The sequence below is a fragment of the Tilletiopsis washingtonensis genome, assembly GCF_003144115.1.
Source record: "Tilletiopsis washingtonensis strain MCA 4186 unplaced genomic scaffold FA09scaffold_24, whole genome shotgun sequence".
NCBI classification, from domain to species: domain Eukaryota; kingdom Fungi; phylum Basidiomycota; class Exobasidiomycetes; order Entylomatales; genus Tilletiopsis; species Tilletiopsis washingtonensis.
Genome location: NW_020312021.1, coordinates 336276 through 349036, shown reverse-complemented (window position 1 = coordinate 349036; position 12761 = coordinate 336276). Strand labels below are relative to the sequence as shown.

At 68.9% G+C, this 12761-nt stretch overlaps 4 protein-coding genes across 4 annotated transcripts; 2 read left to right on the top strand and 2 right to left on the bottom strand.

Moving 5' to 3' along the window:
- The first annotated feature begins 242 nt into the window (after window positions 1–242).
- On the top strand, window positions 243–2680 carry FA09DRAFT_332378 (hypothetical protein). The gene is made up of 7 exons (XM_025743429.1): window positions 243–983; window positions 1054–1322; window positions 1376–1430; window positions 1490–1527; window positions 1579–2285; window positions 2342–2390; window positions 2447–2680. Exons 1-7 carry the CDS (start codon window positions 476–478, stop codon window positions 2483–2485), a joined length of 1665 nt encoding a protein of 554 aa, XP_025595500.1. The 5' UTR covers window positions 243–475; the 3' UTR covers window positions 2486–2680.
- FA09DRAFT_332376 (putative YDJ1-mitochondrial and ER import protein) lies at window positions 2501–4853 on the bottom strand. The gene is made up of 6 exons (XM_025743428.1): window positions 4701–4853; window positions 4609–4618; window positions 4493–4545; window positions 3892–4005; window positions 3097–3833; window positions 2501–3040 (listed from the first exon to the last, which is right to left on the bottom strand). The coding sequence occupies exons 1-6, from the start codon at window positions 4706–4708 to the stop codon at window positions 2724–2726; spliced, it is 1239 nt and encodes a 412-aa protein (XP_025595499.1). The 5' UTR covers window positions 4709–4853; the 3' UTR covers window positions 2501–2723.
- Window positions 4854–5250: 397 nt separating this feature from the next.
- Window positions 5251–10875, bottom strand: FA09DRAFT_363125 (hypothetical protein; the record flags this gene model as incomplete). Its single annotated transcript, XM_025745556.1, has 7 exons — window positions 10548–10875; window positions 9833–10494; window positions 8380–9774; window positions 6327–8319; window positions 6100–6276; window positions 5841–6041; window positions 5251–5783 (listed from the first exon to the last, which is right to left on the bottom strand). The coding sequence occupies exons 1-7, from the start codon at window positions 10834–10836 to the stop codon at window positions 5251–5253; spliced, it is 5250 nt and encodes a 1749-aa protein (XP_025595498.1). The 5' UTR covers window positions 10837–10875.
- A 216-nt stretch (window positions 10876–11091) lies between these two features.
- FA09DRAFT_363124 (hypothetical protein) lies at window positions 11092–12760 on the top strand. Its single transcript, XM_025745555.1, has 4 exons — window positions 11092–11459; window positions 11740–12387; window positions 12456–12533; window positions 12599–12760. The coding sequence occupies exons 1-4, from the start codon at window positions 11124–11126 to the stop codon at window positions 12680–12682; spliced, it is 1146 nt and encodes a 381-aa protein (XP_025595497.1). The 5' UTR covers window positions 11092–11123; the 3' UTR covers window positions 12683–12760.
- The last annotated feature ends 1 nt before the right edge of the window (window position 12761 follows it).

Here is a 12761-nt window from a genome sequence, read left to right as displayed (position 1 = left end):
GCGCGCCGGCCCCTGCTGGCGCCGCCTGCGCCGCTGCGCCGTCCTGTGGCACGCCCGGCCTCCAGCCTCGCCGACGCCGCGGCCGCGTCGCCCAAGGTGCGCGCGCTGCCCGTGCGCCTCTTCCGCTGGTCGCTCTACGCCGCCGGCAGCGTCGTCTTTGGCCTCAGCGCCACGCTCGGCGGCGTGCTGCTCTACGACTCCTTCACCTACCGCGACATGCACATCGGCAACGTGCCCGCCGCGCCGCTGGCGCTGCACCCCCGGCCCGGCGGGCCCAAGAACCTGCCCGTCATCAGCGACTACGTCGAGGGCGAGGAGAGCGAGGCGGCAAAGACGCTGGGACAGAAGGAGCGCCTCGTGGTCGTGGGCGGCGGCTGGGGTGGTGAGTCAGGGCGCATGCGGCAGCGAGGGTGACGGCGAGGGCGTGTGCGGCAGCTGCCTGAGCGCGCTGGCGTGTGCAGGGCTGGCAGCAGACATGTGCAGCACCGGCCTTGCTACACGCACCGCACGCCACTCCGGCGGAACTGCCAGTGCTGAACATCGCTACACAGCCGTGGCGCTGCTCTCGACGCTGGACAAGGACCGCTACAACGTGACGCTCGTGTCGCCCAACAACTTCTACCTCTTCACGCCGCTGCTGCCCTCGGCCACCGTGGGCACCGTCGAGCCGCGCTCGCTGGTGGAGCCGCTGCGCAAGGTGCTGGCGCGCGTGCACGGCCACTACGTGCAGGGCTACGCCGTCGACGCCGTCATGGGCTCGCCGCTGCCCGAGGCCGCCGGCGGCGAGCAGCGCCTGCTCGAGGTCGAGGTCGTCGACGGCCACGGCGGCGCAGAGGCCAAGGGCAAGCGCGTCTACATTCCCTACGACCGCCTCGTCGTCGCCGTCGGCAGTGTCTCGGCCACGCACGGCGTGCCGGGCCTCGAGCACTGCTTCCAGCTCAAGACGATCCAGGACGCACGGCGCATCCGCTCGCACATCATGGGTGCGTGTGACAGCACTTGCCGGGCGTGTAGTGTCTGCTCGTGCTGAGCCAGCTGACATGCCTGCTGCAGACAACCTCGAGATTGCGGCGCTGCCCACCACCGACCCCAAGGAGCGCGAGCGGCTGCTCTCCTTTGTCATCTCCGGCGGCGGCCCCACGGGCGTCGAGACGGCCGCCGAGATCTACGACATGCTCAACGAGGACGTGCTCGACTACTTTCCCAAGCTGCTGCGCTCGCAGGCCAAGGTGCACCTCATCCAGAGCCGCGAGCACATCCTCAACACGTACTCGGAGAAGATCAGCGAGTACGCCGAGAAGAAGTTTGCCAAGGACGACGTCGTGCGTGCTGTGCCGCTCTGCCCTGCGCAGCACTTGCTCACCTCCGCATGCAGGACATCATCGTCAACGCTCGCGTGAAGCGTGTTGAGCCGGACAAGGTTGTGTATAGTGAGTGTTGCGCGGCACGACGGCTCAAGTCACTCGTGCTGACGCTGGCCCGTGAACAGCCAAGAAGAACAAGGACGGCGGGCTGGACGAGTTCGAGGTGAGCACACAGCGCCCTTTCGCCGCTCTGCCGTTGCTGACACCTCTGCAGATCCCCTCCGGCTTCACGTTGTGGTCGACCGGCATCGCCATGTCGCCCTTCACCAAGCGCCTCACCGAGCTGCTGCCGAACCAGAGCCACCTCAAGGCGCTGCAGATCGACTCGCACCTGCGCGTCAAGGGCGCGCCGCTCGGCAGTCTGTACGCGCTGGGCGACGCCTCCACCATCGACACGCGCCTCATCGACTACCTGTACGACTTTGTCGAGCAGTCGGACAAGGACCACGACGGCAAGCTGTGCTACAGCGAGTTCCAGGACCTGGCCAAGGCCGTGGGCCGGAAGTTCCCCATCGCGTCCAAGCACTTTGAGAAGCTGCAGCAGATGTTCGAGACGTACGACACGGACGCCGACGGCAAGCTGGGCCTCAACGAGATTGCCGACATGTTCCTCGAGACGCAGAACAAGATGACGGCGCTGCCGGCGACGGCGCAGGTGGCGTCGCAGCAGGGCAAGTACCTGGCGCGCAAGCTCAACAAGCTGGCGCGCCGCCGCGACGCGGGCAAGGAGATGAACCCGCACGACTCGGAGGACGTGCTCGACATCGACGACCACGTGTACCGGCCGTTCAACTACCGCAACCTCGGCTCGCTGGCGTACGTCGGCAACGCTGCCGCCTTTGACCTGCCGCTGCCCGAGCCGCTCGGCAGCTGGGCCGGCGGCCTGCTGGCCATGTACGCCTGGCGCAGCTTCTACCTCTCGTGCGTGGGCACTGCATGCATTCTCCTTTGCTGCCGCTGATCTAAACTCCCTGCAGCGAGCAAGTGAGCACGCGCACCCGCCTGCTGCTGCTGATGGACTACGTGGTGCGTCGTCCTGGTCCCGTGCCGTCCACTGCTGCTCCTGCTGACCTCCGCTGCAGCGCCGCGGCGTGTATGGCCGCGACGTGTCGAACCTGTAACGAAATCACGAGACGCTCATAGAGACCCACCGCCACACACCGCGCGCTAGTCTAGGGCCTGAGATTGCGACGGGGCTCCAAAGCGCATGCAGAGAGGGATGGAGGGGAGATGACGCTGAACGTGGAGAGGCACAGTCTGATGCCGCGCAGAGCGCGTCGCACAGAGAGAGGGAAATAGAGTGACCGCGGCGGGAATGAGGGACCGGAGAGAGAGACGCACACGACAGAGCGCACACGCCTACTGCTGCGCGCACTGCACGCCCGGCCCGCCCTCGCCATCGTCCTCGTCCGTGTCCATGCCGTTGCCGTGCTGGTGCGAGCCCTTGGCGTTGCGCGCCTCGCGCTCGTCGACGTCGTCCATCAGCACGTCCTCGACGTCTGCCTCGTTCTTGAGCTTCGGCAGCGCGCGGCGCGCCGGCAGCACCTGCTCCAGCAGCGCCAGCTTGTCGAGCGGCAGCGTCTCGGGGAACGCCACCGAGAGCGTCACGTACATGTCGCCCATCTCGTGGTGGCGGTACGACGGCATGCCCTGGCCGCGCAGCACCTTGAGCGCGCCTGTGGGAAGGCGTGAGTCGATGCACTTCACAACGACTGGGCTCGCCGCAACTCACCCGGCTTGACAACCTCTCCCGGCGGGATCTCGACGCTCAGCGCGTGGTCGTCGAGGTGCTCAATCACCACCTTGCCGCCGGCAAGCGCCGTCAGCAGGTCCACCTCGACCTCGACGAAGAGGTCGTTCTCGCGGCGCTTGAAGCGCGGGTGCGGCTTGGCCTCGACGACGATGATGACGTCGCCGGGAATCGTGTTTGGCGCCTGGTCGGCCTCCTCCTTGAACTTGATCTGGTGGCCGTCGGCCATGCCCTTGTCGATGCGCACCTCGAGCACCTTGCGCTCCTGCACAATCTTCTTGCCGCTGCAGCCCTTGCAGCGGTCCTTGGGGTTGATGATCTCGCCGGCGCCCTGGCACTCGGGGCACGTCTGCTGCATCTGCTGCACCATCGGGCCGAGCTGCCGCAGCACCACCTTGATGCCCTGGCCGTTGCAGCCGTTGCACGTCTTGACCGCGCCCTCCTTGCCGCCGCGCCCGTCGCACTTGCCGCAGAGCACGTGCTTCTGCAGCGCCAGCTTCGTCGTCTTGCCCACGTACAGCTCCTCCAGCGACACGTTGACGCGGTGCAGCAGGTCCTTGCCCTTGCGCGGGCCTTGCGGGCCGCGGCGCCCGCCGCCACCGCCGCCAAAGAAGCCACCGCCGCCGCCGCCGAAGAGCTGCGAGAAGAGATCTTGCGGGTCCATGCCGCCGCCCATGCCGCCGCCCTCGCTCAGGCCGGCCTCGCCGAAGCGGTCGTACCTGCACAGGCGCCGCATCAGCGCCGGTGCGTGCTAGCAGGCGCAGCATCACCACTCACATCTCGCGTTTTTGCGGGTCAGAGAGCGCCTCGTAGGCACCCGTGACCTCCTTGAAGGCCTCCGGGTCACCGCCCTTGTCGGGATGGAGCGAAAGCGCCTTCTTGCGGTAGGCCCTGCAGAGGGAGTCAGCACTCGTGCGGCGAGTTCGCAAGCCTGGGCTACAGCGCGGCGAGCATGCCGGTGCCGAGCAGCGCTGCGCAGCTGGCGCAGACACGCCGGCACGCTCGGCGTGGGCACAGCCTCGGGGGGCCTCGGTGCCATTGCATTGTGCGAGCCAGACACACACGATGGTGTGGCCGGCACTGCGCTGCCATCAGCGCACCAACCCTCGCAGCACGAGGCCCGAGCCAAGCACGCTGCGAAGGCGGCGAGCCTACGCCTGAGCACCTGCGTTAACTTCGCCTAGGCGCCCGCCTCGTCCGGCATGCCATCGGATTGCGCCTGCCTGCCTGCCAGCTTCGCGTCTGCGCTTCGCGAACGACACTCCGTAGACATGCCCGGCCGGGTGGCGGACTGCAGACGCGCAGACGTACACGGACACGGCAACGGGCGCTTGCACGCCTCTTGCACCCTCGCACACCGCCAGGAAACGCCACTCACTTCTTCAGCTCGCTCTCGGACGCATCCGGCTTGACGCCGAGAAGGTCGTAGAACTGCAGCAGGGCGATGCATCAGCCACTGCTGCCGCACGAGGCGCCGGCGCCGCGCAGACTCACCTTGGTCTCCCTGCAGGCAGAGGCGGAGCAGAGCAGAGGCAGACAGTCAGCACAGGCTCGGCGCAGCGCACGAGCAGCGCCGGGCGACGCACTTGACCATGCTGGCGCAGCGAGGGTGGGGCGAAGCGGCGAGGGGTCCGAGGGCGACGGCGAGTGTCGCGTGGCGCGCTGTGCGGAACTAGGGCGCAGCAGAGAGGGTGCGAGGTGTGATGCACCGAGAGTGTGCGTTTTGTGGTATCGGTGAGGCTCGGAGAGAGAGAAGCAGCGCTGGATGATGAGGAAGAGCAGCAAAAGGCACGCGCGACTCGCTGCTCCTCATCGGCGCCGGCCCTTCGAGATTTCCAAGGAGCAGAAGCCTGCGCCGCCGCCCGACGCACCGAGACTCTTACTGCTCCCGTGCCTGCGTCATGCCCGGCGAGAGGCACGCACGCTGCGCCGCAAGCTCGCACCGCCAAAGTGTCGTGCGCGGCGCTCGGGACTCGGGTGCCGCGCGTCTCGCTTCGGCCGCCTTCCATTTCCCACGCCCGCGCTCCCACGCCCTCCCCTTGGGCACCGCTCTCCTCGCTGCTCTGAGGGAGAATCGTAATTGCAGCGCAGCCGGAAAGTACATCGTGGGAGGGTGGGAGGGAATCGCATGCCAGGCTAGAAGGCGCCGCCGCCGCTGCGCTGCACCAGGCGGTCGGGGTGGATGAAGCCGCTCTTCTGCTGCGCCGGCGGCGCGCCCGGCGGCGGCCCTGGCGCTGGCGGTGGGGGGCCCGGCGGCATGGCGCCGTACGGCATGCCGCCGCCCATGCCCATGCCCGGCGGCGGGGCGCCGTAGCCCATCGGCCCACTCGGCGGCGGCATGCGCGGCGGCGGTCCCGGCGGTGCGCCGGGGCGTGGTGCGCCGGCAGAGGGGACGGGATACTGCATCGGCGTGCGTGCGGGCGCCGCAGCCATGCCGGCGCCGTACGGCGTGCGGCTCGCGAGGCCGCCGGCCATCGGCGTGGCGCCGCCTGCTCCGCCATAGGCGCCGTAGCGGCCCGGCGTCGCGGCACCGGCAGGCGTCGCGCCGCCGTAGTTGCCGTAGCTCTGGCCCAGGGCGCCGCGCGGCGTTGCGGCACCGAGGTGGCCCGGCGTGCGTCCGCCACGGGCTGCGCTGGCCTGCGTCGTGTACTGCGTCTTGAACGAATTGCCTGAGGGGCCAAGGCGTGAGCGGAGCACAAGGACCAAGCACAGCGCATACCACTCACACAGCGAGTTGACGTCCGGCAGCTGGTCGGCGTCGCGCAGCTTGAAGCGGCCGGGCAGCACACGCACCGGCCAGCGCTGGATCGGCGCCTCGCGGTTCGCCTTGAAGCCGAGCGAGAACATGCCGGGCCGCTGCCGGTCCAGCGAGAAGCCGTACACGCTGCGGTTCGGGTTCGCCTGCGTGAAGCTGATGAGGGACTGGTCTGCAAGGAGATGTGAGCGTCAGCAGCGAAAGCCGGTCTCCTGCGCAGCGCAACGCACCCAGCTGCTCCTCGCTGCCCTTGTACTTCTCGTGGTGCACGAGCTGCTTGACCATCTGCGCCATCGGCAGAATGTGCCCGACGAGCAGCTCGTCGAGGTCGGAGTACGTGCCCATGTTGCCGACGCGTAGGACCTTGCCCAGCTCGTACTCGTTCTCCTTGTCGAGCTCGAGCACGTCTGCGAGGCGCGTCAGCAGCTGCCACATCACGAGCACGCACGGCACTCACCAATGTGCTGGTACACGCCCTCCTCCACCTTCCACGTCACGGCCAGGTGGTCGTTGCCCTTGGACGACGGCCGCACCACGGCTGTGCCGATCTCGAACGCCGGGTTCGCCAGGTACTCCTCGGCCTGGCCGGCCTTGAAGTTCTTGAAGTTGGGGTGCACGATGGAGCGCGTGTTGCGCATGTTGGTGCGCCGGCGCCGCTCGTTGGCGGCACGGTCGCGCGCCTTGGCGTCAAGCTCGATGTTGAAGTACTTGGGGTCGGGGCGCACCGCGCGCGCGTTGCCGCCGGCCGTCATCTGCGCCAGATGGTCGGGGCGCGCCGTGAGCTCGACACGCAGCGTGGCCTTGTCGAGGTCGATGATCTGCGCCTTGAGCACCTGGTCCTTCTTGACAATGTCGCGCAGCCGCGGCGGGCGCTGTCCCGTGCGCTCGTAGTGCTCGTGGCCCAGGTGCAGGTACTCGCCGTTGATCGTGCCCTCCATGCCCGAGTCGAGGCGCACGATGATCGAGTCCATCATGATGTTGACGACGGTGACATTGACGTCGACGTTGCGCAACGTGCGTTCCGTCTCGCCCGTGAGCGCCGTGAGCATGTCGTCGGGCGTCGGCAGCGCGTAGTCGTTGCGCTCGTCGCGGCACGGCTGCACCAGCTCGCGCGCGATGAACTCGAGCTGCGTCAGCTTGCGCGCGCGCGCCTCGCCCTTGGCCGCCTGCTCGGCCAGCAGGGCGCGCTCGTAGTCGGCCAGGTCGATGGTCTGCACGCGCTCGCGCCGCCGGTCGTCGCGCAGCAGCTCGCGGCAGAACTGCGACTGGTGGTCGCCGTCCTCCTTGTCCTCCTCCGTCTTGCGCAGCGCGTCAAAGGCAATGAAGCGCGCGTAGCGGTAGTTCTGCGGGTGGATGCGCGTGGCGTCCAGCACGTCTGGCCGGCCCTGCAGCTCCTGTCGCCGCGCCGTGCGGATGGTGAGGAAGGCACAGGCGTTGTGCCACACCTTTTGGGTCAGGATCGCCTGCGTCTCCTCGGCCTGGCCCAGCGCCGAGTCGGGCGAGCCGTACAGCAGGCTGTCGCGGTTGACGACTGTGCCCTCGAGACTCGAGTGGATAGCGCGCACGAGCGCAGCGGCCTTGCGCGGGCCCAGGCCCGAGACGTGCTTCAGCAGCGCGCCGTAGTAGTTGTCGTGCGCCGCGCGGTTGATGTCGACGCAGAGCTCGTTCGTCACAGCCGAGATGGTGCGCTCGAGGTGCAGCAGCAGGCGCTCCTTGGGCAGCAGATTCTGGTGGGCGTCGTGCCGCAGCGACACGAGCTCGTCCTCGGTCAGCGCAGCGAACTCCTGCAGCGGCGACTGGGCGTAGCGCGCCACGCCGACGCAGTAGCGCGACAGCACGTCGAGCGACGGGTGCTCCTCCTCGCCGCGCTTGCTGTGCTGGTACAGCCGCGCAACGTCGTCGTGCACAGAGATGACGTCGATCGCCAGCTGCATGTTCGTGTCCTCATCGGAGAACTTGCTCGCCGCGAACATTTCGCGGTGCGCCCGCTCCGCCATGATCTCCACGAGCGCGCGCAGGCCGACAGTGCGCGGACTGAAGCCGGTCACGACCACGACGTCTGGCTGCCGCTTCTTGAGCAGCGCGATGAATCTCAAGCGTGCCTCGTGTGCCTCGCGATCGCGCGGAGTGGCGATGACGCCTTCCGGCAGGTCGAGCGTCTGCGGCGCGTCGTGCTGGTTGCGCGGGAAGTTAAGCCCGTCGAAGGTGTCGGAGTAGAGCAGGTGCCCGCGCGCATCAAGAACGACGACCTTGGTGCGGTCGATGCGCGGGTCGCCAATGCCGTGCGACACAGCCATGACGGTGGGTGAGCTCCAGGAGAGACGCTCCTCCGCCTCGTCCTCGTCAGCCTCGTCGTCGTCGTTCTCGGTCCACATCTGTGCGCTCTTGAGCTTCGACGTGCGAGCCTTGGCAAGCATGCTGCGTGACTCGTATGGGCGGCAGTCGATGCGCTGCGCGGAAGAAGAGCGTCAGTCATACAGCGGCAGGAACAGTCGTGTTTGGCCACTCACGCGGCCCAGCTGCATCTCGCACGCCCTGCCCAGCCACTCGCGGCACTCCTCGCGCAGCCACTCCTTCACCCATGCGCGGCCCGTCGGCACAAGGAACTCCTCCACTGCCTGGTGCACGACGTCTTGCCGGAAGTCCGACCACGCCGCCGATGCCGGACTGCTGCCGTCGCCGTCGTACATGACGCGCAGCTGCCGCTCGAAGCCCGTGAGTTGGTGCGGCATGAGGCGGATGGTGATGTTGACGAGCAGCTGCTCCTCGGCCTCGAGCATCATGAGGAACTGCACCGGGTTCGCCAGCACGGCAGGGTCGTGGCCCGCCTGCACCTCGCGGAACTCCGGCACCGGCTTGCTGCCGAGGTACTTGAAGTTGTAGTACGGGTGCTCCTCGTCGATCTTTGACTCGCCGCGCTCCGTCGGCACCACGTCAATGACGCCAAAGTAGCGGAAGAGCTGTCGTGTCTCGTGGCGCAGCGTCGGGTCGCGCCCAATCTCGTGCGACAGCAGCAGCTTGGCGTCGTCGAGCAGGCGCTCCGTCGTGGTCAGGCCGTCCTCCTCGCGCAGGTACTCGGGCGCCAGCGCATCTGGCTCCTCCTGCGGGTCCTGCCACGTGTGCGGCCGGACCGCGGTGGAGGACTGGTAGTTCTTCGCCAGATGCGTCGAGGGCATGGCGGCGCGGCGCGCGAACTGCACGGCGATCGTCTTCTTGACGCGCTCGTACCGGCTGACGAGCGTCGGCCGCTTGAAGCCCAGGGCGCTGGGTCCTGCCTCGAGAGCCTGCACGTCGCGCATGCGCTGACCAGCGACCATCGCGAGCCAGTCGGACACCTCGCCGACCTCCTCAGTCGACTCGGCGGCATCGAGCATGCGGTCAAAGTCGCTGCGGAGGTTCTGCATCTCGACGTCGTCCTCGTTCATGCGCTCAAACGTGCCCCGCAGGCTCTCTTTCCGAGCCAGCAGCGTCTTGAAGCGCAGGCACGCAGTGACGAGCCCTTGCAGGTCGCGGCGGTTGAGCAGCTGGTAGACGGTGCGCTGCCCCGCAGCGTCCTCGCCGCGCATCTCGATCTCGTCGGGGTGGTGCACGAAGAGGTACATGGCGTCGCGGTGCTCGTTGATGACGAGCTGCACGACGCGGCGCACGCACATCTGCCACACGCTCAGCATCTGCGTAAACTCGCCGTCGGGCGCGAGGAAGAGGCGCTGGCAGCGCAGCGAGATGCGCGGCGCCACCCACTTGGCCGCCTCGTCGAGCTCGAGCTCTGTCAGCGTGCGCTCCAGCAGCTGCAGGCCCTCCTCGCCCGGCAGCGCAAGCTGGAAGCGCTCGGGAATGTCGGCGCGCTTGATGCGGTCGTCCTCCTCGGTGAGCATGCGCTCCTTAATGGCAGCCGGCTCGAAGATCTGCGCGCGGCGTCAGCGAAGATCGCCGGGCCACAAATGCCTCGCACGGCCCACTCACGTCCTTGAACTCGACCTTCTTTTTGCTCTCCTCCTGCACGTCGTCGGCCTCATCCATGTCATCCTCTGCGCCCGGCACGCCCTCGCGGTCGCCCTTCTTGAACGCCCACGCGAAGTCCTCGCCGTCGCCAAAGATGTCCGCCAGCTCCTCCCAGGCCTCCTGGTCGATGCCGGCGCGCGCCGGGTCGAGACCGCCGCTGCCCTTCTCTGCGCGGCGGGCTGCGCGCTCCGCCTTGCGCGCCGCCCGCTTGGCGGCACGGCGTGCCTCGCGCTCAGAGTCCGAGACTTCGGAGCCGGACATGTCCGAGTCATCGTCATCGTCGATGAAGTCCTCCATCTCGTCCTCGTAGCCCGTGGGCGCCGGCGCAGCGAGCTCGCGGCGCGCGCGGGCGTCGGCGGCATGCCGCAGGGCGTCGGCGGCCGACGGCAGCTCCTCGTCGTCCTCATCGTCGTCTTCCGTGGCGCGGCGACGTGACGGCGCCGGCATCTCGTCGTCGTCATCGTCGAACATGCGGCTCAGGTCCTGCGCAGCGGCGGCGCCGCGCTCGGGCGTGGCCGAGCCGCGGCGGAAGCGCTTGAGCTTGCGCTCGTCGCGCCGGCGCCGCTGGCCCGTGTTCTCGGCCAACAGGTCGAGGTCGTCCTCGTCGAGCTCCTCATCCTCGGCTGTGCGCGATGTCAGCGCCCGTCGCTGCACGTGCCTGCTGCGCACGACTCACCCATCTGCCGCCGCCGCTTCTGCTTGCGCCTCCGCCGCTTGCGCTTCTTCTCTGCGTCGCTGTCGCCGCTCTGCTCCTCGTCGTCCTCGTCGTCGACGATGAAGCCGGCGGCGACGCGCGCCGCCTCCTCCGGGTCGTCGTCCTCCTCCTCGGAGCTGTCGGCGCTGCCGCTGACGCTGCCGGCGACGATGCCGCGGCCGCCGGCGACGAGGTCCTCGCCGTCGTCGTCGGACTCAGCGCTGCGCCGCGCCGCACGGGGCGCTGCCGCAGGACTGCTCCGCGCGGACATGTGTGGAGTGTGTGGGAGCGGGCGGCCGGGGTGTCGTGGTCAGGAAGATGCGGGGCGCACTGCACACGACGCGACCGCCAGCAGCCCTCAGGCGAGCAACAGGCGCGCGCGCCGCCCTGGGCGCGGCCAGGCGCTGCTCGGCCGACGCCGCCCGACGCGCGCCTCCGCCGGCGCTCCACGTGCGGCGCCGCCCCGCACCGAGGCTCCTCATCGTGGCCCTGCTGCCTCTCGTCCACCACCCGCCACACTCACGCCGGCCTGGCCACATCACACCTCGTTGCTCTGCCATGTCACGCCCCTCTTCCAGCGCCGCGCGCGCCGCCTCGCCCGCGCCCTCGCCGCTGCAGCTCTACACGACGCTCGCCGCCTACGCCGACGCCCTCGATGCCCTGCCGCTCGACCTGACGCGCTCCTTCAGCGACCTGCGCGAGCTCGACGCCGTGCTCGGCTCGCATCTGGCGGGCTTGACGGCGCGCCTGGCGCAGCTCAGCGCCGCCGTGCGCGACGCGCGCGTCGAGCCCGGCGAGCGCCTGCTGGCGCTCAAGGAGTGCGCCGAGGAGGCGCGCGCGTACAAGATGGGCGGCGAGGACAAGATCCGCGTCGCCGTCAACACGGCCGAGACGGTGAGTAGTGTGTGCAACATGGTGGTGCGAGAGAGGCAAGTGTGGCAGAGCGAGTGAAGCTCGCCTGATGGCAGCGCCCGAGCGCTGAGCATGACGATTCGTGCCAGGCGAGAATACCTGCGTGGCAGCACAGCACCGCAAACTGCAGCGTAGCTCTGATTTTGCGCTCTTACAGCTGCACATCTCGAGCGTGCCTGCGGAACCGCCGCTCTCGGCAGCCCGATGCCCGCCTTGCCCTCTCTGACTCGCGCTGCCTGTGCTCACCCTGACCTCTATGCAGATCATCTCGCACTCCAACTACATCACCTCGCTCCTCTCCACGCTGCAGGCGCAGCCGACGCTGGCCCCCTTCCTCGCCGCGCCGCCGTCGCACATCGCTGGCCACCTCTCCGACGGCACGCCCATCGGCCTCGCGCCGCCCACGCCCGCCGCCAAGCCCAAGAAGGGCCAGCCGCCGCGGCTGGCGGCACGTCCCACGTCGTCGGCCGGCGGCGCGGCAGGCAGCACCAGCGCCTCGGCCAGCAGCTCTGCCGCGCTGCCGCCCGCCGCGACGCCGCCGAACAAGGCCGCGCCGACGCCCAAGAAGCGCAAGGCCGACGCCGAGCCCGCCGCCGCGTCCAGCAGCGCCTCGCGGCCGCCCAAGAAGAAGGCCGCGCCCGCGGCGACGGCGCAATCGAGTGCCAAGGCGGTGCGCGGCACGCCGCTGCCCGAGGAGCCGCGCCGCCCGCCGCCGCTTGGCCCGCCGCCCGGATTTGAGCCGGTGTATGCGACGCCGGCGATGGGCCCGCAGCGTGCGCGCCGCCCGCGCGTCACCAACGAAGACATGGACGAGTCCGAGGGCGAGGGCGAGAAGCGCTACTGCTGGTGCGACAATGTCAGCTACGGCGACATGATCGGCTGCGACGGCGACGACTGCGAGCGCGAGTGGGTGAGTGCTGGGCGTCATGCGCTGCCATCGTGCGCCGGGGCCTGCGCTGATTGCACACTCTGCTGCAGTTCCATCTCGGGTGCGTCGGCATGCTCAAGCCGCCACAGGGCACCTGGTATTGCGCCGACTGTGTCTCGAAGCGCGCGGTGAGTGGCATTGCGGGTTCCCAGGAGCGAGGAGCGGGCATGCTGACGACTTGGACTCTGATCAGGCACGCGGCAAGTCGAAGAAGGCGGCGCCTGGTAAGGCCAAGGGCACAGCACCAGCGAGGGCCGTTGCTGGCGGTCGCAAGTGATCTCGTCGATGCAGCTCTCTGCTCTCTCCACGGCCCCTTTTCCAGCGCGTGTCCCTCTAATGAACAGCTCACACAAGTC

Coding starts and splice junctions, on each gene's coding strand:
- FA09DRAFT_332378 (XM_025743429.1), top strand. CDS start 476: ATGTGCAGCACCGGCCTTGCTACACGCACCGCACGCCACTCCGGCGGA. Junction 1,528..1,578: donor GCGGGCTGGACGAGTTCGAG/GTGAGCACACAG, acceptor ACACCTCTGCAG/ATCCCCTCCGGCTTCACGTT. Junction 2,286..2,341: donor TGGCGCAGCTTCTACCTCTC/GTGCGTGGGCAC, acceptor AACTCCCTGCAG/CGAGCAAGTGAGCACGCGCA.
- FA09DRAFT_363124 (XM_025745555.1), top strand. CDS start 11,124: ATGTCACGCCCCTCTTCCAGCGCCGCGCGCGCCGCCTCGCCCGCGCCC. Junction 11,460..11,739: donor CCGTCAACACGGCCGAGACG/GTGAGTAGTGTG, acceptor ACCTCTATGCAG/ATCATCTCGCACTCCAACTA. Junction 12,388..12,455: donor ACGACTGCGAGCGCGAGTGG/GTGAGTGCTGGG, acceptor ACTCTGCTGCAG/TTCCATCTCGGGTGCGTCGG.
- FA09DRAFT_332376 (XM_025743428.1), bottom strand. Junction 4,006..4,492: donor TCCGAGAGCGAGCTGAAGAA/GTGAGTGGCGTT, acceptor CTCCCTCTGCAG/GGCCTACCGCAAGAAGGCGC. Junction 3,041..3,096: donor GGGAGAGGTTGTCAAGCCGG/GTGAGTTGCGGC, acceptor GCCTTCCCACAG/GCGCGCTCAAGGTGCTGCGC.